Source organism: Peromyscus californicus, unplaced genomic scaffold (genome assembly GCF_007827085.1).
Source record: "Peromyscus californicus insignis strain IS unplaced genomic scaffold, ASM782708v3 Scaffold_7__1_contigs__length_154581171, whole genome shotgun sequence".
NCBI lineage: Eukaryota > Metazoa > Chordata > Mammalia > Rodentia > Cricetidae > Peromyscus > Peromyscus californicus.
Genome location: NW_026294595.1, coordinates 3512531 through 3537167, shown reverse-complemented (window position 1 = coordinate 3537167; position 24637 = coordinate 3512531). Strand labels below are relative to the sequence as shown.

At 51.9% G+C, this 24637-nt stretch overlaps 1 protein-coding gene and 1 long non-coding RNA gene across 8 annotated transcripts in view; one reads left to right on the top strand and one right to left on the bottom strand.

Moving 5' to 3' along the window:
* Positions 1 to 21498, bottom strand: part of LOC128102290 (uncharacterized) — a 34059-nt gene extending 12561 nt beyond the window's left edge. The window contains exons 1-2 of the long non-coding RNA XR_008215377.1: positions 20964 to 21498; positions 8011 to 8192 (exon numbers count right to left, since the gene is read on the bottom strand). This is a non-coding gene — a long non-coding RNA (uncharacterized LOC128102290). The remainder of the gene's footprint in view (positions 1 to 8010; positions 8193 to 20963) is intronic.
* Positions 1 to 24637, top strand: part of Dab2ip (DAB2 interacting protein) — a 182083-nt gene that overhangs the window by 4234 nt on the left and 153212 nt on the right. For 2 of the 7 annotated variants that reach the window (XM_052725896.1, XM_052725893.1), the window contains exon 1: positions 21666 to 21846. The exons of 1 other annotated variant lie outside the window; for it this stretch is intronic. In XM_052725896.1, coding sequence (XP_052581856.1) covers positions 21825 to 21846 — 22 coding nt within the window. In that variant the 5' untranslated portion in view covers positions 21666 to 21824. Of the gene's footprint in view, positions 1 to 20807; positions 20827 to 21663; positions 21847 to 24637 lie in introns of those variants that run through there. 4 more of the 7 variants (XM_052725900.1, XM_052725897.1, XM_052725895.1 and 1 more) reach the window with 4 other exon arrangements.

The following is a 24637-nucleotide window of genomic DNA, read 5'->3' as shown; positions in this document are numbered from 1 at the left end:
TCACCCAGGGCATTGGGACTCTCTGGCAAGGAGGCAGCCATGCTTCTGCTGTATTCTGAGCATTACAAGTGAAGCAACCATAACATATTCCCCCCAGTACTGGAGATTGAACCCAGGACAAGGGATCTACCACTGACCTACAGCCACAGCCACTCCCTTTTTTATTTTGAGAAAGGGTCTTACTACATAATCTTGGAACTAAGCTTTATAGACCAGGCCAACCTTGAACTCAGAGATCCACCTGCCTCTGCCTCCCTAGTGCTGGGATTAAAGGCGCCACCACCACCTTGCCACAACTTCTTTTTGTTTTTCATTTTGAAACAGTGTCTCCATAATTTAGTTATCTAGGCTGGCATTAAACTCATTCAGTAGCTCAGGAAGGACTCAAACTTGCAATCCTCCTGCCTCTGCTTCCTGGGCAACTGGACCTGCAGACCTGCACCACCAGCATCAGCCAATGGCACTATTTTTGGAGTATTTGCTCTGGGTCAGGCGCCAGAAATGTTTCTGCTCTACATGGTCCACTTAAATCCTCATAACCGGCCTGCAGGTGCTGCTAGCCTGTTTTCTAGAAGAGGGAACTGAGGGGATTGAGAGTGCATGGTAAGAGCGGTGACCAAAGCCAGGCTGCTGGGTTGTGGAGTCTGGGACCTTTCTCTTGCAGTACTCTCTGAGAGCCGTCCCTGGGCCCAAGCTGCCACCCGTGAGCCTTTCCATTTGCTGTGGAAAAGCTCTCCTTCGGAGGACTGTTTGCTGAACCAGCTCAGGACTGAGCGTGACTATGTGACATGGCAAGAACCGGTGTTAGCTCAACAGGGGACAGCAAAAGGCTGCGCAGCTGTGACAGGATGGGGCTAGTCCAGAGAGAGAGCTATTTTGGGCTCAAAGCTGTCACAAGCCTGATGTCATAATGCCCTGGCCCTTCCCCCGAGCTGGGGAGGCCACAGATGTCGCCCAGGACTTTGCCTCAGCTATTCAGAAGTGAGGCTAATGGTAATGATCACAGATGTGCCCAGCGACCCACCTCTCGTTCATCACCTCATTTCTCCTTCTAACAACTCTCATGCTAGAGACTGAAACTGCAGCTCAGAGAGGCTGAGCAACTTGCCCAAAGACACAAAGCTAGTGATGGTAACTGAAACTGAGCCTATAAGGCCCTTCTCTGGGCTGCATCTGTGAGCTCAGGCCTAGGAGGCTGTAATCAAGCCTGCCCTGCCTCGCAGGCCTCCTCCCAATTCTGAAACTCAGCAGGCCCTGGGTCAAGACCTGGGAATCCTCAATCCTCAGTTCCCCAGTTTCCTCTCTGTGGTGACGCAACAACCAGCCTGGTCTACCAGAAATAGGGAAGGGAATGCACAATGGGCTCCTTCCAGTGTGTGTGTGTGTGTGTGTGTGTGTGTGTGTGTGTGTGTGTGCGCCATGGTGCACACAGGACAACTTCTGTGAAATCAGTTTTCTCCTTCTATCCTTATGTGGGTTCCAGAAATCAAACTCAGGTTGTCAGGATTGAACTGCAAGTGCCTTTATCCCCTGAGCCACCTGGCTGGCCCCAGCTTCTTCCATGTCTAGGCTCTGTCCCTAAGCAGGCTTGGGGGCAGGGGTGTGGGGGTGTGGGGGTGTGGGGTGGCCCTATCGGTATTGCTCTGGCTGCTCTTTACTCGTGAGGCACGGTGGGCAGAGCTGGTCCCTTCTCTAGCACCTCCTAAGCACCAGGCTATATGCTGAACACTCATAGACTTCCCATTGAGCAATGTGGAACCCCGGCCTGCACTCAGAGAAATCATCAGGCTCTGAAGGACCCCAGATACACAGCTAAAGACTGTGCTTGTAACTCAGACCCAGGACTCCCAGACTCTGTGAGAGTTAGTTTTGTCAACCTGTAGAATTTCTGGGGAAGAGAGTCTCAAGGAGGGATTGTCTAGACAAGTTGATCTGTGGGGAGACTGTCTCGATTATGTAATTGATGAGGGCATACCCAGCCTCAAAGTGGGTGGCACTATTCCCTGGGTTTCAAAAGGGGAAAGCAAATTAAACATGAGTATGCGTGCATCTTGCTCTTGATGGTAGCTGGGATTAACTACATCCAGTTTCTGATAGTTGAGCTTTCCAGAACCATAGACTGTAAACCGGGATTGTGAGCCTGGTGGACCTCTCCAGAACCATAGACTGTAACCCGGGATTGTGAGCCTGCTGGACCTCTCCAGAACCATAGGCTGTAACCCGGGATTGCCAGCTAAAACAAGCCTTCTCCCCTGGCTGCTTTTGCCAGACACTCCATCGCAGCAGCAGAAGGGAAGCTAACACAGATGCCTGCCCTCAGGTGCCCATCCTCCCTGGATCTCCCATGCTCTGATCCACTTTATCCTCTCTTTTGCCCGGGAAGCCTTGGGCCAGCCTTGCTCTGGCCTTCCAGCAAGGCAGGAGACAGTGATGCCACCTCTGTTACTCCTACACTTGTTATCCACTGAGGTGCCATCAGGAAGAAAGAACAATAAGGAAAAAAGCAGCAGAGAGACAGGGCCTTGCATTGCTGATACACCCAGGCCAGTGCAGTCAGCTGAGCAGGAAGGCTGGGGACTCAGGGAAGGATGGGGCTGTGCTGAGCTGGCCAGGGCAGGGCCAGGACAAAGCCCTTGCAGAGGGCAGCAGCTGGTGGCCCCTAGAGAAAGGCACTCTGGGAGGGAGATCAAGGAGGGAGGGGGCATTCACACTCATGTGTGCTTAGAGCCGTGGTTCTCAACCTTCCCAATGCTGCGACTCTCTAATACAGGTCCTCATGTTGTGGTGACCCCAACCATAAAATTATTTTCGTTGCTACTTCATAACTGTAATTTTGCCACTATTGGGAATCGTAATGTAAATACTTGTGTTTTCCGATGGTCTTAGGTGACCTCTGTGAAAGGGTCTATCAAACCCCAGGGGGTCGTGACCCACAGGTGGAGAACCACTGTCTTAGGGCCAAGACATGTCACATCCATGGAACACATAGCTTCTGGAAGCCCCCTCTTCCCCTTCCATCTCTCCCTCTGCTGTTACTGTCTGTGAGCTCCTCAAGAGTGGGCAGGGTAGGTGAGGGTGGGGTAGGTGGGGAGTGGGAGAGGCGGGGGCTGGCAGGGCCCCTCCCTTTGTGAATACTGAGCAGTAGAACTTGTTTCTTCTCTTCGTCCATTCCCAATGGCTGCCTCACCAGGCTTGGACAGAATGACAGATCTCGTTAACTAGTCTGGAGCCTGACTCAGTTCTCCTAAGCCCTCCTGTCCCTGACGCTCTTCCTGGCACATGCCCCATTCCCATTTTGCAGGGGACAAAACAGAAGCACTTGCCCACATTTTAGTCCTGCCCTGCAAAAGACAGGTCCTGATTCCCACCCAGGTTGCATGACCCTGCATCAGACCTGGATGTTCTGAGGTGAGCAGGCCCTTCCCACCAAGCCTCCTTTCTGACTGGCCTCCCTAGGCTCTGTGCCCAGGCTTTTTGCACTGTCCAGCCCCATTGCTTCTGCTTCCTGGATAAACTGTGGGTCAGCTTACTCTAGACCTTCTGAGGCCACAGCTGCACCCTGATCTTTGAGATGGCTCTCAAGAAGTCACCTTTGCAAGTCCTGTGAGTCTGGAGCAAGGAGTAAACTGCCCAAGGCATGTAGAAACCCACAGAAAGATCAGCTATGATCTTCTTGTCTGGTACCCTTTGCATGATGGGAAGACAGAAGCCAGGGAAGGAAGAAACAGGTCCACTGAAGCCCCAGCCTGCCTCATAAAGGTCTGGAGACCCTACCTCTCCATCTTGGTTGTTGTTTTCAAGACAGGGTTTCTCTGCGTAGCCCTGGTTGTCCTGGAACTGGCTCTGTACACAGGCTGGCTTTAAACACAGAGATCCACCTGCCTCTGCCTCCTGTGTGCTGGGATTAAAGATGTGTGCACCACCACTGCCCTGTGCCATCTTTAGCTCTACCTCACTTCAGCCTTGGACACCGAGGCAGCTGCCTCATCTCCTCTTTGGGCTCCTCCATGTCACTGACAGGGCTCAAGGTGGACCATGGTCTGACCCTTAGATGACACTTGGCCTTGGCCTCAATGCCACATTCTTCCTCTCTACTGCCACCGTAATAACTGCACGTGTCCTCCTCACCTTTGTTCTGGGTGGTCTTGTAGCTCAGCTCTCCCCACTCACCTTGGCCTGGGTCTGTCCTACCCATGCTAAGGGCACCACTCAGGTCACTTCCTCCAGGAAAGCTTTCTGACCATGCTGTTTGGGTGCCCTGGGCTTCCTGCTACTCCCCTAATGCTGATGAGCCTCCCTGCCACTCTGCCTTGTTCCACATCTGGGCTGTGAGCTGCCTGGCCAGCCAGACTAAGAGCTTCAAGGCTGAGGGGTTGGAGTAAGAAAGAGGCGCAAGAGCCCCAACCTCTTGGCAGGGGATGTGGGGTTCACACTGAGAAGGGGGACACAGATGATTCTGAGTGGAAGGGGTGATGATGTCTGTGTCCACAGAGTCATGTGGAAGCTTTTTATGGAACAATCTGATAATTCTTCCAGAGGAGACCCCAGTTTCAGCATGGAGGGATGGGAGTCTTGTGTGTCCGTCCATTCATGTTTCACACCCTTCCCCTGAGAAGCTGGCCTGTCCAGCCATGGTTAGGACTTTTCTCTCATCCTGGGATATTCCATGTGCTATGCCTACAAATGCTTCAAGGCAGATAGCATATCTCTTCATCTTTTGAAGATACCACCTTGTCCAATCAAGGGAAATCTTACTGAAAAGAGGCCAGTGACAAGGAGGCCTGCCTTGCCCTCCCTTGAGCAGCAGGGTGGCCTGGGTCACACTGACCCAGGAGAGCGGGGCAGAAGGAGTGGAGGGATGCAGATGCCCATCCAATCTGATGGCTGTGCAGGCCGGTTGGATCACCACAAGCCAGACTTCCTGCCAGTGACCTACATTTCTCTAGCGCCTCCATGTGCAGACAGATGAGAGTGTGTGGGAGCCTGTAGGAGAGGGACAGTGTCCCAGCAAAGGGACTCCGTGGCTGCAGAAACTCTTATGTGAGCCTGTGAAGGTGTGATAGGGCCTTTTGGATTAGCACAATCCCCATAGGCTAAGTCTGTCCAGAATGACCAGACCAAGGTACAACGGCTGCTGAAAAGGCTGAGGTGCGCGTCTTCAGAGCACCCCAGTTCTGTCCAGTTCTCCCCCCCCCCCGCCCCCGAGGGGTCTCTTGTTGCCCTTCGCTCTTGGCAGGATACTGGATATGAGGTGGAAGGTTCCATTAACCCCATCAGTGCTGGCAGGAGGAAGTAGAGAAGGGAGAGAGGCAGGGAGCAGGCAGGGGAGAAGGGAAAGGGGCAGTCTTCAGAGGGAAAAGGCTTTGGGTCTGGCCTTGAAGCCCAGGTGGCTCAGGGCCACATTAAGTCTGCTCTATGGGCTTTGGTACCTGGGGAGGAGGCAGAAGGAGTCCCTCCCTCCCAGTGAGGCCTGTCCTTGAGGGAGGGGCAGGGTGAGCTCCATGGCAGGAACTGGCATGTGCCCTGCTGAGAGATACCCATCCCACCCATCCTAAGGCTTGCTTCTGCCAGCTCTGGAGGGCAGTGGGTAGCTGTCGACCTCTGTGGGCTCTTCTTTCAGACTGCCCTCTGACGTTGCAGAAGGCACGCGCACCTTCTTGGTCTGTCTCCGTCTCTTGGTCTCTCTGTGTCTCCGTCTGTCTCTGCCTCCCACAGCGGTACACAGGCCTCACCCCCTGGCTGAGGGCCTACGATGTGAAGCAACAGTAGCACAGTAGGGCACACTCCTGCTCCCATGCCCATTCCTGGTGGAGGCCAGTCCTGCTTTATGGGTTTGTACCCTCTGCCTGGGGATCCCCTGCCAGTCTCCCCATCCTTTCCAGCTGCCTCCCCTGTGCAGTCTAGGTCAGTCTCCCTGCTCTGGTCTCTGCTTTCCCACAGGGTCCTTGACACCCCTCTGTCCCTCAAAGGGCATTGACTAATGCCAGTCCTGAGCCTGGATTGTAGCTCCCAAGGTCCCATCATCTTCTGGGTCCCCTGGACTGGGAGTCCCGGGAGTCCCAGGGAACTTGCATCAGCTCTCTGCCACTTCTCAGGTGTGTGGCACTGGGAAAGTAGAGGGACTTTCCTGAGTCTGACTTTGCTACCTGTGAGATGGGATGACAGCCCCAGTCACTCCCAGTGTGGCGTGTGTTGACTAGAGGGGAAGTGCTGGTTCTGGTGAGAAGTCCAGAGGGAGCACAGGCCACCTGGGCAGTCCCTGTTGGTACTTGTGGTTGTTGGCATCATGATATCCCCACATCCTGTCTTTTCTCCAGACTCCTCCCTCAGCCAAGCACCCTGTCCCCAACTCGGAGGACGACTTCCCTGAGCCCTTTCTCACCTCCCTCTCTTCACCCTCCTCTTCTTGTGCTTCTGCAGCCCCCACTGGGACCCATTCTGCCCGAGGTCCTGCCCTAGACAGAGGATCTTTCTACTGTGATCCCACATTCCTCAGCCCTGTCTCCCTCACGCATTCTGCTCAGGGTTCCAAGGCCGTCCTGTCACACCCGATGGTCTCTCCCTGCTGTGCACACACACCGTGGGGCCCTGACTTTCAAGCTCTCCCTTGCATGTTTGTTGGGTGAAAGATGAGTGACGGAATGACTTGGTGAAAAGTACTTGGCACTATAAAGGGCCCATTTGGACCCTTTGATAATCCAGTGCATGGAGAGATATTAAACAGCATTTGGAGCCTCCAGAGACAAGACCTAGCCTCATCTGACAGAAGTGAGGCCCTCCTTGGTGGCCGGAAGGAACTTGAGTCCAACAGAAGAAGAGGCTGGAGGAGGCCCTGGTGGGGAGGGCCTTCAGCCTGGAGCAGGAGACTTCAGCCTTCAACTGCTCTTCATGGTAACTGTTGGGGTAGGGTGGTGCTGTCCTGTGAATTATAGACTTTACTTTGTATAGTTCAGCTGGGACAAAGATGTCCCTAGACATGGCCAAGTTAAGTACCCCTGTCACTGGGTATCATGGTGCCAATCAGTTTTCCAACACCCAGGAGGCTGCAGAGCAGAGAAAGAGGGTCATGGATTACAGGACAGGTAGAAAGAGAGGGAGAGGGAGGGAGAAAGGGAGAAAGAAGGAAAGAGAGCAATTACATGCTAGTGTACCATCATCTGTCCTGGAGCAGAAGCGCTACGGAAGGGCAGTTGAGCAGGGAAGGACGGACAGGGTAGCACACTGTAGCTAGGAACAGTCTAAACCTCTCTCTGTTGATGGGACCGCCTCGTCCTTCAGTTGACCTTGGGCTCATTAAGATCAAGCTAGGGCTGAGGGCCAAGCTAGCTGCCTGGTGAACAAAAGAGCCTGTATTTGGAGAAAGGACCATTAGCCAGGGCCAAGGGGCCTGTGGGGCTGAGGAACGGCTGTGGGGAGCAGAAGCAAGATAAGGGGCTAGAGGGCAGTAGGAGCCGTCCTCTTCACAGCCTGAGTCTTCAAACCACAGCTCTACCCAATGGAGGCAGGGTGTTGAACTCCTGCCCCAAGGTGAGGGGTGAGAGGTCAGAGGCCACATTCCAGGTAGAGCGGGATGGACAGAAGGCAGCCTGAAACCTCCAGCCCTATGTCCATGTGCTGTGCTTCAGAGGGAATCAGGCTGTCTGGACTGTGAGTGTGTGTTTTGGAGGCTGGAAGGATAGATGGGGTTAGGAAGCTCACAGCCCCGCCCCCTTCCGTATATGGTCAGATGAACTGCCAAATCCAGGTCTTGTCCATCATCTTCCCGACTTGAGACCTTCATTGGCTCCCTATAATCCTCAAGATTCATCTTTAGATCTTGAACAACCCCTAAAGGTCCTTGACAACCCTGGGAAGCTAACTTCCCCTACCTGCAAGGGTCACCAAGTCCAGGCCAGGCTTCGGCCAGACTGAGTGGCTGACAGTTCCTTAAACAGCTCCTCCAATACTTCCTGCCTGTCAATTCTGGGCTCAAAATGTTGCATCCTCTTCACCTGCCTTGCCCAAACTCACCAGCTCCTACTCATGTGTTCATGTCCCTTTGGTGCCCATATCCTCTAGGAGGCCTTTTCAGCCTAGTGGCAGTACCAGGGGTGTGGATGGTGCCAGCCACTTCAGGAGGCAGCAGTCTGGGAGGAGGGGGAGGCCTGCCAGAAGGCAAGTGGTGATTGCTCCATTCTTCTGCAGTCTTGGGCCTGCAACAGAAAGTGGAAACCAGGGTCCCTGGTTAGAGGAAGGCGAGAGACGATAAGGAGGATTAAAATGACAGAGAGAAAACGGGCAACCAGAGTCAGGGCATAGCCCGTCTTTCCTTCTGGCCATCAGGGCGTGGAGCTTGGGGACAGGCATTGCTAGACAGCTCACACCCCAGAGGCAGCAGCATGGGTCCAGCTGCTTTTGTTGAGGATCCTCTAGGATTTGACCCTTAGGCGGCCACAAGGATAGATAGACAGGTGTTCAGAGATGGGGTAGGACCCAGGTAGGCACATCTCAGCCCACACAGGACTGCAGGTAACATCAGCCCTCACAAGACCCAGGTCCTAGACTTGGGGAACCCCAGGATCCAACAGACTCCATGTCTGAGAAGACACGCAGGGCTGTGAACTGGCGTGGCCCCTTTCATTAACCCAGCTTCCATCAGATCACCTTCCTTTGGTTTCTTGGTTTTCATTTGAAATGGGAGTTCTGAACTGGGCATGGTGGCCTGAACCTACAATCCCAGCACTTGATAAGTGGAGGCTGGAAGACCAAGAGTCCAAGGTTTTCCTTGTTTACATAGTCTGATGCCAGCTTGGGTTGCAGAAGACTCTGCGGTGGTTTGAATAAGAATGGTCCCCACAGGCTCATATATTTGAATGCTTAGTCACCAGGGAGTGGAACTGTATGAAGGGATTAGAAGGATTAAAAGGTGTGGCCTTGGTGGGGAAGTGTGTCACTGAGAGTGGGCTTTGGGGTCTCAAAAGCCCACACCAGGCCCAGTCTGTCTGCTCCTGCCTCTCCTCTGTCTCTGCCTGCAGATCAGGATGTAGCTCTCAGCTACTGGACTAACCCTCTGAAACTGTAAGCAAGCCCCCAGCTAAATGCTTTCTTTTATAAGAGTCACCTTGGTCATGGTGTCTTTTTACAGCAATAAAACAGTGACTGAGACAGACTGTCTCAAAAAAAGACAAACAAACAAAAAAAATAACTTCCCTCCACCTCCTCCCCACAAAACGAGGTGAAACAAGAGTTCTGCAGCTTGTTGGCTTAAAGAGCTGGTTTTAAAACCTGGAAATGGAAACCCCTGTACTGGGAGGTCAAGAGGACTGTTGAGTTCCAGGCCAGAAGTCCATAAAAAGAGCCTTACCCCTCTGCTCTTGTAGAGATGGGAAGGCAAAGCCTAGAGAGGCCTGGGTGTGTCCTCAGTCCTCAGGGAGAGTGGTGACCCTTCCTGTGGAACCAGGCCACCCTCTGCCGGAAGCGCAGACGTGGACAAGTGAGCATATCTAACAAACACGGGATGACAAGAGGAGACACTTGGCTTCCGACTGAGGAGTGGGGGATGGGGAGGAGGCATGCTCAGAAGCTGGAAGCAAAGAACAGAGCTGGGCGGCTTGGCATGCCTCATTGAATGCCATGTACCCTCTGCCTGAGCTATCCACGTGCTTGACGAGTTTCTATGGACAAGGCTGCACTGGGTTTAGAATTAGAATCTTGGTTCAATTCCTGACTCTTCCATCTCCTCACTACATCCACTTTGGCCAGATCCACATCCTCTGAGACATCTTCTTCCTTCCTCCCCAAAAGGTAGTAATCCCACTTCTGAGTAATTGTAAAAAGGGACTGAATGCTTCCTCAAGATCCTTTTATTTTATTTTATTTTTTAACGAGATGAGTCTCTCTCTGAAGCCCCGACTGGCCTGAAACACAAAGAAGGCAGGCTGGCCTTGAACTCAGAGATCTGTCTTCCTCTGCCTGTGCCACCATGCCTGCCTCAGGATTATTATTCTGCTCCCCGCTGAATAGCGTACTCAGTGTGTGACCTGAAGTAAATGCCTTATCCTCCTGGCCTCAGGGACCCCATCTGCACCCAGGGCCAGGGCAGCAGGCGTCTCCTCCACCGAACGCAGCATCTTAGTAAGTGTTAAAACAGCTTCGATTGGTTCAACTCCATGATTATCATTAGTTTTACCCAAATAGCAGCAGCGTCTGGGCTTGCTGAAAAACAAGGTAATCAATGAATGGGAGGGAGCTCAGGACTCTCCCAGGAAACCCCTGATGGCTCAGACTCCACCTAGTGCTTCCACTGAGTGGCCACCCTGGCTTCCTGTGGCCCTGCCACTGTTAGCATTTTTCTTTCAACACATGGAGGTAGGATCCATTCTGCCCCGAGATGACTCTGGGTGATAAAGAGGGAACTTTAGGTTCCTGGAATCCAATCTTCTCTCCAGAAAGCGCAACCAAGCTGGAAGTTAGAATTGCCCTGAAGCTGATGGTTCTAGGAGGGTGCCTCCTGGCCCTAAAACTAAATTAGACCAAGGTACCTCTGCTACTACCACATAATTCCCCACGATTACAGCAGGCAGCCATGAATCCTGATGGTGGCTGAACTTCAGGTGACTTACTCCCCAAAACTGCAAGACTTGCAGGCTCATCTAATCGCTTCTCTACAGCGTTGCAGGCAGGCAATTATGCTAATGGGCCTTTAAAAAATCACCTTTCTGGTCTGGGATTGGGAGGGCTTGAAGCAGAAATGTGAGCAGTGGATACTTCCAGCAGCAGAGGCTGGCTGCCATGTCTGATTCCAAGGAGACCCTTCGTCAAGAGGGGGAGAAACCCCGTTACGCAGCTAGACTAATAGTGGCTGCATTCTCGTCTCTTCAGATCTGTACACACATTGTTGGGTCTCAGCCCCCTGAGAAGCAAGCACACAGCAAAGACTCAGGACCTTTTAGCTAATTCAAGCATGCAGGTGTAGTGCTCTAGGTTCTAGGCAGAGCTCTGGCCACTGGGAGACTACCAACACTCAAGAGTGATTCTCATGCTTTCTAGATGAACCTTACAAGGAGGAAGCAGTACTGTCCTAGTCAGGGTTACTACTGCTGTGACAAAACACTGTGGCCAAAGCAACTAGAGAGGAAAGGGTTTATGTGGCTCACTTTCACATTGCTGTTCATCATTGAAGGAAGTTGGAACAGGAACTCAAACAGGGCCAGAACCTGGAGGCAGCAGCTGATGCAGAGGCCATGGAGGGGTGCTGCTTACTGGCCTATTCCCCAAGGCTTGCTCAGCCTGCTTTCTTATGGAACCCAGGACCACCAGCCCAGGGATGGCCCCACCCATCATGGACTGGGCCCTCCCCTAATGAAGACTATTGGGGTCCAGCCCCTCTATAGTCTTTTCCTAGACTTCCAGAAGAGACACTACCAGTGGCAGATTAATTAATCTGAGGGATTATTGAATAAATTTACCTATATGAAACTCTTTAGTCCATTCACTTTATTCTTCTAAGTCAAAATCTCTCTACAGAGCTTTAATTTTGTTCTCATACTTAGCTCCTCTCTGTCCCTTTCTCTCCTGTCCTCTCACTGTTCTAAGTTCCTTCCATCTTTGTTCTCCTCTCTGTCTCTGTCTCTGTCTCTCTTGTCCAGTTTAAATACACATACAATCAGCAATTCTCTGGCTCTGCCACTTTCTGCTCAGGCGGGGCAAGTCTCTTGGTAGCTGGGAAGCCTACGTCATAGCTGGATGCACCTGGTATGTGTAAGCCCTTTGTTCTGAGTTAATTGTTAAAGGGAAAGCCTAGAGATACCACTTGGGCTATGGAAGAAAGGCTTAAGCCTAATTTGTACAAGAAGCTAAGGTTTGTACCTAACATCTGCCTAGCCTTGTTGTCTCTGTATGGATATTTACCTTAATTTGGGAGACTAGCAGGTTGTCTGGAATGCTTGTCTATCTGCATTTTGTCCTTGGATGCTAAGAGGTATCCCAGATAAAGTTCCCTGGATACTTGCTAATGGAGATAATTACAGAAGGCAGATATCTGAGTCTAATGCTAACAACAGGAAACAAAAGCCTGGAAAAAGGAAGTCTTGCCTGTGTCACAGTTGGGAGAAGTATCCAAATACCTCAAATGTATAGGGAAATAGAGCCCAGTGAATGATCAAACACACTGGTCTAGGAATGGAAAAGCTACAATAGCACATGAGAAATTCATAGCAGGAAACAGCTAATATTCAAAAGCCAATATCACCGAGACTCCTTAAGTCTTGGCTTTATCCTCTGGAAAGGCCCTTGGCTTCTTCCAGGTATTAGCTTTTGCCATAGTTAGCTGAATTCCTATTTTATATTTCTATGGCCGGCAGCATTCCCCCATCAACCACTAATTAGGAAAATGCTCTAGGCTTGCTTACAGCCCATCTTATAGAGGCATTTTCTTTTTCTTATAGAGGCATTTTCTTTTTTCTTTTTTATAATTCATTTAACTTTATTTTATGTTCATTGGTATAACAGTGTCAGATCCCAGGGAACTGGAGTTACAGACAGTTGTGAGCTGCCAAGTAGGTGCTGGGAATTGAACCCAGATTCTCTGGAAGAACAGCCAGGGCTCTTAACTGCTGAGCCATCTCTCCAGCACCAAGAGGTATTTTCTTAATTGAGATTCCCTCCTCTCAGATGACTTTAGCTTGTGTCAAGTTGACATAAAACCGGCCAGTGCAAGTACCATGCACATTTTATGTTATTATTTACTTATTAGTTTGTCGGTTTACTTATTTATTGTGTAGCCTTGGCTGTCCTGGAACTAGCTCTGTAGAACAGGCTGGCCTTGAACTTACAGAGGTCTGCCTGCCTCTGCCTCCCAAGTGCTGGGATTGATGGTCAGTACCACCACTGCCCAGCAATAATTATTTTCTTAGGTTGTTGTTTTACTACCTGCCTTCTCCTAAGGAGCCAACCCTACTTTCTTCTTGGAGTAAAAGAAAAGCCATGGCCATGGCCCCCTCTGATTCCTGGCCTATCTCTTTCTGACATGGCCCCCTCTGATTCCCAGCCTATCTCTTTCTGACATTGCCTCCAGTTTCTGCTTCTGTCTTAGGTTAACCCACTTTCTCCTCTCCATCATCTTTTCTTCCTTTTTATTTTATTTATTTCTACTTAAATTTCTATTTACTTTACGTGTATGAGGGTTTTGTCTGCATGTATGTCTGTGCACCATGCGCATGCCTAGTACCCCAGGAGGCCAGAAGAGGGCGTCAGATTCCCTGGGACTGGAGTTCCAGATCATTGTGAGCCACCATGTGTATGGGAGCTGGGAATTGAACTCAGGTCCTCTGGAAGAGAGTCAGTGCTCTTAACCACTGAGCCATGTCTCCAGCCTCACTGTATTTCTTGAGGCAGGGTCAATCACTGAACCTGAAACTCACCAATTGGCAATACTGAATGGCCAGTGAGTTGAGTTCCAGGGATCCATTTGTCTCTACCCGCTAGGAGCAGGACTGCAGTACTAGCTGTACTTGGCGGGTCCAGTCTGTGGGTCCAGACTCAAATTCAGTCTTCAGCTTGCACACAAAGCAGTTTACCATCGAGCCATTTCCCCAGCCTCAGAAGAGGGCTCAGGACAAACCCTCCCACGAACTTTTCCCTTCAGTAGCCATCCGCATCAGATCTTTCATCTCTGGCTGAACCCTCCTGGGCTGTCTGTCTGTCCTTACTTCCTGTTCCCTTCCAGGACTATCCTCAGGATAGTCTCTTGTCTTTCTCTTTAAGTCTACCTTCCTCCTCAGGATTACACATGTCCCTTGCCCAGGATCATCCCAACCAATGCCCTCCCTTCAAAGTCCAAGCTTCTGGGCATGGCATTCGGGGCCCTAGGAAGCCAGCCTTCCCTCATGCTGCCTGCCCAGAGGTGCCAACTGTTGTTCCTGAGAATACCAGGCTGTAGCATGCTTTTGCACAGCTGTCTCTTCATTGCCTGGTTGTATCTTCTTCCTGCTTTAAGAGGTCACCTCCTTGGAAACCACTCTCCTACTCAGGCTAACACTAGGCCCCACAGCCCCCTCCTCTGTCTTAATAGTCACTAGCTTATGCTCAGTACCTAATAGGAGGGACTCACTTATGGGCCATGGGGAGGTTCCCTAGGGGCTCTGCTGACACCATGGCCTGCTACTTTCCCTAGCACTTGGGAGCAGCTTACTGGCCTGTTCTCCTTTGTCCCCAAGCCTCAGCTCAGAACCTGCCCAGAGGGGCCCCATACCATCAACTCAGAGTCCATAGACAACAGGGAAAAGCTGCAGAGGCAGAACCAGAGCTCTGGAGCCTGGCTACAGTCCCACAGGCTGCAGCTCTCCAAGCGGGCCCACCCTCCATCCCTCCTCCATGTCCAGCAGCTCACACCAGTGTGCAATTCTCAAGCCCCTCCTGCCCTCTGCTTCTCTTCTCATCCTGCCTGTCATTCTTGCTCTGGGAGTCCTGTGAGCCTGGGTGTGCATCCCAGGATGCTTCGGTCCCTGGGTTTGTGGTTGTTTGTCTACTGTCGAGACAGGTCTCGTGTATCCCAGGCTATCCTGGAATTCCCTGTGATTCAGGATGACCTTGATCTCCTGATTTTCCTGCCTCCACCTCCCAAGTGCTGGGATTACAGGTGTGCACTACCATGCCCACTTTATATGATGCTGGGCATGGAGCCGACGGCTTTGTGCTTTGGCAAACACTCCATGCCAAGCCACATCTCCCAGCTTTTGCATCTCATTTCCACTATCAAGGAAGGGTCTGGCTCCCTCCAGATGAGCCTGTTATTGGTTATTTTATATGGTAACATAGTATGCAGAAACAGGGCGATGTGACACAGTGGTACAAAGACTCAGATTTGGAATAGCATAGGCATGGCTTTGAATATTGGCTCAGCTATTTTCGTGCTGTGTGATCTTGTGCAATTTGCACATACTCTCTGAGCTTCCATTTCCTTCTATGTCAAAAAGAAATATAGAGTACAATCTAGAACTTCTTCAGAGCTAGTTGTGAGAATGACATGTGAGAACACACATCACCTCCCAAGAGATTCAAGCTTGTTTGTCTGCATCCAGAGAGAAATGAAGGACTATTTGGTAACTAACAGTGTCCTAAGAGAGCCTATCGGTGGAGGTATGCAAGCAGATCTGGATTCATCCTTCAGCAAACATTTACTGAGCACGTGCTACAGGCTAGGGCCCTTGCTGAGGAGGAGAAGTGATGCAATGATGAACACCAGGGGTGACCCCTGTACTCAGGGACCCCAAATACCTGGTGACCACACAGTGAAGGTGCAGTCACCAACTGCCATCAGCACTGTGAAGGAAAACCCCTAGGTCAAGTGTCTAGAGAACACGAGGGGAGGCTGCTCTTGTGAAGTGACATTAAATGGCCCCTGGGAGACACTAGCCAGGCCAGGAGGGGAAAGGACAGAAGAGGCCTGAGGAAGGAGTGTTGTGTATTTGAGAACTCTGGAATGAGCTGGAGTGGCTGACAGTGAAGAGGCCAAGGACAGTGGCACAGAACGAGGCGGAGGCTTCGATCCTCCAGCTAGCTCCCTGGCTACCCCGAGGTGTGTGCTTCTGCTCAGAACCAGTGAACTCCCTGATGGGTTTTTATCAGCCACACAAATAGGACACAAAGCCTCTGCAAGCTTTTCAGCAGAGGTGGGAAGGATGTGATTGGATCTGTGATCTGCCAGTCTTTCAAGAGGTACCAATGGGTGGGATCTGCAGGGAGAAAGCCACAGAGGCAGAGAAGTAGCCTGATGCTCAGAGAAGCCTGGGCCAAGGACCACAGTGCCTGCTGGGCTGGAGATGCACATGAGAGTCACTGGTGTAAGGAAGGGTAGCAGGTAAATCCCTGGGCTCCTACACTTGAAGAACATTAAGGGAGATCAGATTCTGAGAGTCTTATCTTCCAACTGGCCAGGGAGTGTGATGAAGCAACCCAGAAAAACTAGGAGAGAAACTGGTTGAATGTGGTGAAACAGAAGGAGCAGAATTGTCCATAGAACCACATATTGCCAGAGGTTAGGAGAGATGAAGGCACAGGAGCATCCTTCAGTGTTGCCAAAAGGGAGGTCACGGATGGTCTTCTAGACAGCCATTAAGAAAGATGATAGGGACCAAGGCAGAGGCCTCAGCTCCGGCTCAGGCTCCCAAAGGTGCCCAGGCCCCTGTGAAGGCCCCATAGAAAAGGTTTCTGTCTGCCAGACAGATGGACTGGTGTGACACACCTACACACTATATGCAGATGATCAGGACCCCATGCTGTTTTTACAAATAAACTTGAGGCAGGATCTGTTAAAAAAAAAAAAAAAAAAAAAAAAAAAAAAAGAAAGATGATAGGGGCTGGGGATGTGGCTCTGTTGGGAGAATGCTGCCTCAACATACACAAAACCCTGGGTTGATCCTCAGCATGTCCCACAAAGTCATGCACACACACAAAACAGACAGAAAAGCAAGCAGGGTAGTACACACTTATAATCCCAGCCCAGGGAAGAGGTGCAGGGAGGAGGGTCATAAACTCAGGGTTATCCTTAGTTGTACAGCAAGTTTGAGGCTAGACTGGGCTACATGAGACCCTGCCTCAAAAAGAACACGGCAGACTATAAATTGGGTGGGATTGCTGCCTCACACGGCCCATTTGCATGAGACAAAGGACCATCAGTGACTAATGTTTATGTCACCTGGGTGATGGGATTTAAATCAAAGAGACTGGTTTATTAGCTTAGAAAATCTCTCATCAGAATGCTTGAAGTGCACAGGGCTGTTCTTTTCCAGGAACCGACCAGCCCTCTCAACTTTATGCTTTTGTTTGCATGGAGAACATGTAACCCGGCTGATTCATCTTCTAGAGTCTGGACCATAAGCAAGTCCCAATCCTGCATGCTGCCTCGGCGGAAGCTGCTGACAAGAGGACATATGTAGATTTTGCATATCCAAGTGCAGATGATGCATCTGGTAAATCATTTCAGACATGTCCCCCGGGGAAGGTGCCGCAGGCTCTGTCGCCCCTACAGATGGAAGCTGGCAAGGAAAAGACAGGTCCAGATTGAGATCCTGGGATGTGTGTGAGAACAGATTGGAGGAGAACAGGGTGGCTATGGGGAGATAAAGAGGGTCTGCAGAGTTGGCATGCTGTGCAGCTCAGCACCTGGGAAGGAGCATGCTGGCATGAGGAATGAAGCGAGGATGCTAGAGCATGCTCTTGACACTCGGCTCCTGAGCCAGCCTCCAGGTCCTTCTGTTCAGGACTGGTTCACACCCTTGTTGTTGCTTAACCAGCCTTCTACTTCCACCCTCCTCTGCAAACGTCTTCCTCTTAGCCAATATTCGCATAATTGCTTGACCTAAGAACAGGGCCACGCATTTGGCTCCTGTGATCTCATAGACTCGTCCTGATCTCTCCCTGTGACAATCTTTGCCACACCCTGGTTGTGCAGACCCTGACAGTGCGACTCCAACGAATGAAATGGTACCTTAGAACACACAGCCAGTAAGTGGTTCAGCCTAGATGTGAATGCAGCGCTCTCTGACCTCAAAGTTCATGTCACTCTCCAGGACATTCCTGAAGACCAAGCAGTCCACCAGGTGGTGGGGTTGTCTTCCTTCTGAGAGTTTGGCATGGCTCTCCGTGATTTCTGAGTATTTGGAGTCATTCAGCTCTTATATTCGTAAATCTTCCTAATTGAGTCCCTGTGCAGAGGGTGGGCCTGCAGTGTTGGCCCAGAAAGGTGATATGAGTAGATATGGTGGTATTCATCTATAATCTTTGTACTAAGGAGACTGAGGCAGGAGGATTGCAACTTTGAAATCAGAATGACCTAAGTAGCAAGACCTTGTCAAAAAAAAAAAAAACCAAACCAGTCTGCTTCAGGACACAATCTCAAACTAGATGCCACTGTCCATCTTGTGATAATACAGACGGTGAGGGACAGGAACAGATGTCTCAAGAACAGATATGAACACCCACCCCCCCACACTCAGGGTCTCCCATGGCAGGATTGTAGCATACAAGCACTGAAGCAGAGACAGAGCAGTGTGCTAGGAGTACCAGAGCAGCAGGAAGCTGAGGGCCTGGAGGCCTAGCTTGAGGGTGGGCCAACGTGGGGGAGGAGCAGGCTGCATCTAGGCTGGGCTTCAGGGGAGATGGACTAGGAAGCTATTAGTGTTCCTTAGGTTTTCTGAGTGCTTCACCACAAGTCAGGCTGTGTTCATGCATCAGCACCTAGACATGATGACATCACTAAAAGGGGAAAGGTATCCTTTGGAGCACCACTGGCTTTTAAAGGAATTCCCATCAGGCTTCCTTTGTGTCTTTAAAAAAAAAGAGTTTGGGAGCTAGAGGAATAGCTCAGTGCTTGTCTAGCATTCAAAAGGCCCTGGGTTCAATTCCCCAAAACATCATACACACACACACACACACACACACACACACACACATACACACACACACACACAGGGACAGACAGACAGACAGACAAAAGAGAGAGATAGAGACAGACAGAGAGATAGAGAGAGACTTATGCACCACTCCAGTCAAAAAAAAAAAACCTTACTAAATTGGGGAGCCCCTTTCTACTGCCCTCTGCCTCTGCATCACCCTCTGCCTCCCCGGGATAAACACTTGGTCAAAAGGTGCATTTATCAAGACTCTGCATGCTCTCTGCTTTTACATTTGTGCATACCTGTGTGATATATGGGTATTTGGTTTTCGTGTTTAAAGAGTCCAAATGAATGGTGTTATGTACGTTGTTCCTCTGGATTCGCTCTGTCTCCCTTTCTGGAGATTCGCAGACCCCCTCTGTCTAGCCCTCCTCCCTGCAGTAGAGAATTTCTCAGATCACACCACAATGTGTCTATGTTCTTCTGCATATGGCCATAGGCAGCCTTGCTGCAGAGAAGACATTGACTAGGTGTGTCCCCAAAGGATGGCCGGATAGCTGGGTGCTTTTCAGTGCCTCCCAGCTGTTTTCCAGAGTGGCATGAGTGTTCTCCACACTCCCTATGCCTCTGTCCACTTTGGGGACCAACCTGACAGGAGCAATGTGACACTTTACTGGGACTTGATTTTGTGTTTCCCTGGTTACAGTAAGGCGCTCTTTGGATTTATTTATTGGTCATGTTCTTCTCTTCTGCCAATTGTCTGGTCATACATGCTTTGAGTTCTCTTTGTAGTCCATCAAGGATGTCCTTGAACTTCTGATCCTCCTGCCTCCACGTCCCATTTGGCTGGGATTATAGGTTTTTGCCACCACACCTGGTTTATGTGGTGCTGGGGATCAAATCAAGGCTTCCTGAATGCCAGGCCAACACTCTACCAGTCTCTTCTGAAAACTGATGTGTGGGAGGCCTCTGTCTATTGTGCATTTGACTTCATTTATCTTCTTTTGATAAACACGGGTATTATATTTTAATTAAATGCATCCATCTTTCCCTTGATGTTCTGTGCGTCTTCAAGAAATCCTGCCCTCTGACAGGTTTGTCTGCTTGTTTTGACTCAGAGTCTCACTGTTAGCTCAGGCTCATGGCCGGGAACTATGTAATCTAGACTGGCCTTAAACTCACTACAGTCCTCCTGCATCAGCCTTCCAAGTGCTGGGCTTAGATGTGAGCCACCATGCCCAGTTAATTTTTATATTTAATTCTTTAGTATACCTGAACTTACGAATGGTGTGAGGGAGAAATTCCATTTTTTCTGATATGGACATCCAATTGCTCCAGCACCATTTACAGAAGACTCTCCTTTCTCTGCCACCCTTAAGCACCACTTCTGCCAAATATTAAGTTTCCATACATGTGGGAGTCTATTTTTGCAGCCTCTATTCTAATCATCCAGCCTATTTATTTACCCTTACTAACACCACGTGTGCCTCTTTAGCCCCCTCCCACGGCTTCCTGAGTGCAAATCCCTGTCTGAGTCTTTGCATCTTCCTGGAAGGAACATGTATGTAGTGGTCTTGCTTTTACACAGGGTTTCTCGAATACTGTCTTGGGGCTCTAAGGAGAGATAGATCCAGAAGTGAGGTGGCTTGCCAAGGCCACACCATTGAAAAGTGTCAGGCTTAGGTGTCCTCCAGCTTTCAAAGCTGCCTAGTCCATCCAGGGCACATCACTGCCCAGTATCTGACATTGGCCAAGAAACTTCAGAGTGATGGCAGCGTCCTTTGTTGGGGCTCAGACTCCACATCGAAAGGACTCTTCCTAACAAGAAGTGAGGACTCTCAGTAAGGTAGACATGCTTGCTATGCCCCATCATCTGAGGCATATGAGCATGAAAGGAGCGGGGCCAGGTTCCAGGTCAGTTTCAAGAGCCCTCTTGGGGCGTGCACTTGGGCCCAAGGCACAGCTTCAGAGGACTCAGGCTTCCCCCTGGAATTACAGGCGTCCTCCCGCCCTCCCGCCTCGAGAGGCAGGAATGCGCAGGATCAGCTTTCAGCAGAGCCACGGCTGCCTTTCCGGGGAGCTCCCCGGACAGGCCCTTCCCCAACGGCCGAATTAACTGGTTCTGTCTGTCCGACTAGGAGAGCAGCTCCCGCTAAAAATAGCGCCCTGCCCAGGGCGGCCTGCTCCCGCCAGGGTCCGCGCCACCTCCGTGGGAGTCCGAGCCGGGACGGCACGAAGAGCCCCGGGGGAGCCCCGGTACGGCAGGGCTCGACCCCCGAGGCCCAGGCCGCGTGCGCAGCGCTGGCGCCACAGGTGCCGCGGAGGGTGGAAGGGCCGACTCGGGCCGGGATGGGCGCTGGGCGCTCGGCCTCCCGAGCGCTCGCCTGGGCCTCCCTGCCGCTGCTGGGGCCTCCCGCGGGCGCGCTCTGCGGGGACACGCTCTGCAGCCGAGGTAAGGCCGGGCGCGCGCCACCGCGGGCCTCCGCCTCCTCTCCTCCAGGCCACTCGCGGTCCGCCGGGACCAGGCGGGGCGGACCCAGGCATCCTCCGGTTTCGGGGACAGGAGCCAGGCAAACTCTGTCAACTCACCTGTCATCAGATCGGAAAAGCGTTTCGCCCGCTCTGATCTCAGTGTTTCTATCGCGGAAAATGGGGCGATGGCGATGGTAGGCCAAGGAAGTTCGGGGACATCGAGCCCGCCGCATTGGGGGTGCTGCGGAGTTTTCATGTGGATGGGCGTGCTGCGATGCCTTCCCAGAGATATCATAGCCGCCGTCCCTTTCTCAGGCTCTGGTACCTGCCTCCAAGCCCGAAGTTGGAGATTGGTGCTGGACGAATGTGAAAGTTTAGGGGGTCAGCGCGCGGGGGACGATGCTTGCAGGAGGAGGTATTTAGAGGGTGACAGAGGAGTAAGGAAAGTGAAGCTTTGGTCATCTCTCTGTCGCTGGTCTACAGCTGAGGAGGCGGGAAAGGACCTAAAAGGGCGGGCTGAGGCCGTGCGTGAGCTGGACCGGGCTGAGCAGGGCCAGAGGAGAGGCGTGTGGCCCAGCCTGGACCCCGGCCAAGCCCGGGCGGGAGCGAGCGCTGGCAGCCCTGCCCAGTCCGGCCCGGCGGGTGGTGGAGATGTGGGGTCGATTGACCAAACAGGTGCGCCCCCGCCCCTCCCCGTCCGCCCCCGTCCGCTGGGGCCCGTGGGCGGGCGGAGCTGCGGCTGCCCGGCCTGCGATTGGCAGGGAAGGGCAGGCCGGTGGCCCGGGAGCAGAGAGCCGCGGCGCCGCGGGAGGCGCGGAGCCGGCCGGAGCTCGCTCCAGCCCGGCCCGCTCCGCTCGGCCCAGCCGGCCCCACGGAAACTTTCCGGCCGCCGAACTGGCAGCCCAGAACCCTACGACCCGGAGTCTTGGTGACGACGAGACCCTGGCCCTGGGCTGCTCCGACTCCGCTGCCCTTGGGATGGCAGTGCCAGCACATAGAGGTAATTAATGGCTGAAGAGCGCGGGTCAAGTTGAGGGGACTGTAACACCTGCAGGGATCCGAGCGGGGACTCCTTGAGGACCCTGGGGCCCTTGATTCCTCTATAGGGCTACAGGACTGAGGAGTGCGCCTCGGCTTCGCTTTATTTACTTCTCATTTCTGCTCTCCTGCAGGACCTCTGAGTCTTGTTGGACCCTTTAAACTTTGCTGGCCAGGCCAGCACATAGAGGTAATTAATGGCTGAAGAGCGCGGGTCAAGTTGAGGGGACTGTAACACCTGCAGGGATCCGAGCGGGGACTCCTTGAGGACCCTGGGGCCCTTGATTCCTCTATAGGGCTACAGGACTGAGGAGTGCGCCTCGGCTTCGCTTTATTTACTTCTCATTTCTGCTCTCCTGCAGGACCTCTGAGTCTTGTTGGACCCTTTAAACTTTGCTGTTTTCTGCCTCTATCCCTGACCACAGCGGGGCGCAGGGCTGACGCTTTCCTCTGGAAAGGAGAGCGCAGGTGGCAACAAGAAGGTACCTTCAGTTGGGGCCTTCGGTCTACAAGAGTTGGGGTACAGGGTTCTCCAGTCTACAAGTTCCAGAAGCTTCCACTGACCTTCCAACTTCAGACCCCGTCACACACACACTGTCCCTCGCATGTGCCCCACCAAGTTTGGGGAGTTTGTATTCATTGCTAGCTGGTGCTGTTACTAAGGACGCCGGTGGGCACAGAGTCTTTTTCTTTCCTTGGCCTGCTTCCAACCCCACCCTCCACTAACAGAACACACCTTGAACTGCACATAGCATGGGGAGAGAGACCCAAGCCACCACGTTCCCAGGTTTCAGTCTGGTGAGGATTGCAAGCTTTTCTGGGTTTGGTCCTTCAGAGCTTTCTATGATGCTTGTGTCCGGCTTTAGCCCACCTCTTTCAGCAGCTGAAGTCTCGGGAGGGGAGTGTGCCTTGGTTTTAACTGTCAGTGGGTCACCACTGAGAGTCATAAGAAACATTATTCCTCTTTAGTGTTAACTCCATTCTATTTTCTTGACCTAAAGACTGTGTGCCCAGAATTAACCAGACCTAACACCCAGCTCTAGAATCTAGAGAACGTGGTTCAAATCTCAGCTCACTGTGTGTCCTTGGGCAGTCTCCCTAACCTCCCTGAGCTTAAAGGGTCCGTCTGTCAAAAAGATCTCGTGGACTCACAGGGTCAGAGAAGCTGGCCTCCTGGAACTTGAAGAGCTTGGTGTCTGAAGGACCCGTTTGCTTCAGGTTCCCTCCTCTCAGGAACAAGCGAACCCCAGGCCTTTGAGAAATGTGCACACATAAGGACAGATGACTGTAGTCCCAGATTGCAAATGGTGCCACCGTTCCCTTCTCTGCTGTGGATGTGTCAGAAAGTTAGGCCCTTGAAAGTGGAGGTGACCACTGTAAATACTGAGAGACAGTGAAAGACCAACCAACATACAAGAGAGAGGGGCCAAAGCACAGAACCTGACCCCAGCCTTCGCTGGGGTGCTCCAGGCCACCGGCCTCCAGTGCCCCTTCTCTGGGCTGCATCCATACCTGGTACACAGCTAGCCCCTTCGCTCAGGTCCTCCAGGGACTGGGAACTCTGGAGGTGTTGACTTTATGGCTGGGCATCTCCAGTCAACTAAAACATTCTTGCTGTTCAGAATGGAAATCTGTGTCCCTGTTACTTCTACCCACTGAATGTTCGCACAACCCTTCAGGGGTTCAAGTATTCACTGTGGTCCCCTGGTCCTGGTTTTCTGTGCCTTCCCTTAGGCACTCAAGGCAGAGGACTGAGTTTGGCAGTGGCTACAGCACCATTATTGTTTATTATGTACCACACCCTGTGTTGGGGACATAACACACATGTCACTGCATTCTTAAGATAACCGTGCAAGGCTGAGTCTGGGTCTGTCTTGAGGAAGGGACTCACCAAGGGTCCTTCACTCAGTGATGGGGCTGGGCTGTACCCCAAACCCAGCAACATAAAGTCCGTGCTTCTGATTGTTACCTTTGACCTGTTTGAGTGCCCACACGGGGTACCTGTTGAAGTGCAAATTCCTCATCTTTACTCCTGACCTAGAGACCTTCTCTTCCACAACTGTCCAGGCCCTTTGCACAGCTTAGCTTAAGAACCATCACCCTTAGGTACTCCGAGGGGAAGAGAATGTGGGTGGTGGTGGAAATCGAGGGATAGGAGGCAGGCCAGAGGGGCAGAGGAATCCAGGGAAGTTTTCCAAGTGTCATGCACTAGGGCAGACCTTTGACCTTGGCATTCTGGAAGGGTTGGCACACCATGCTGAGACCCCTGTGTTCAGTTGTTAAGTTAGAGAGGTGGGGGCACTGGAGAGGTGAGTGTGATCTCCCTGCTTCTCCTCATTCCAGTGTGGGTGCCTTGGACTTTCCCAACTAGGAGGCTCTGTGCCTGTGCCTCTGAGGAGGGCATGGGGTAGGTCTGTTCCTTGTTAAATCAATCCTCCCTGGAGGACATCTCTGGGGACTTGTGTCTTCTGAGAGCTGGGCTGGCTATGGAAGGAAGGGCATGCTCACACGGAGCTATCCCACGGCACATTTCTGCCCACTCAGCTCTGTGGCAGGCAGTACCTTGCTCTGCCTTTAAACCCCTTGATCCCTCTGAAGGCTCAGGGTTATTAATACGCATCTTATGGATGAGGTCCCTGGAGTCCAGGAAAAGGAAGTGAACATCTAAAGCCCGAATGTGTTTATATGGGAAGAGTGAGTAGAAAGTGGTAGTGCCAGGACTTGAACTCGTGTCCCTTGATGATAAACACAGG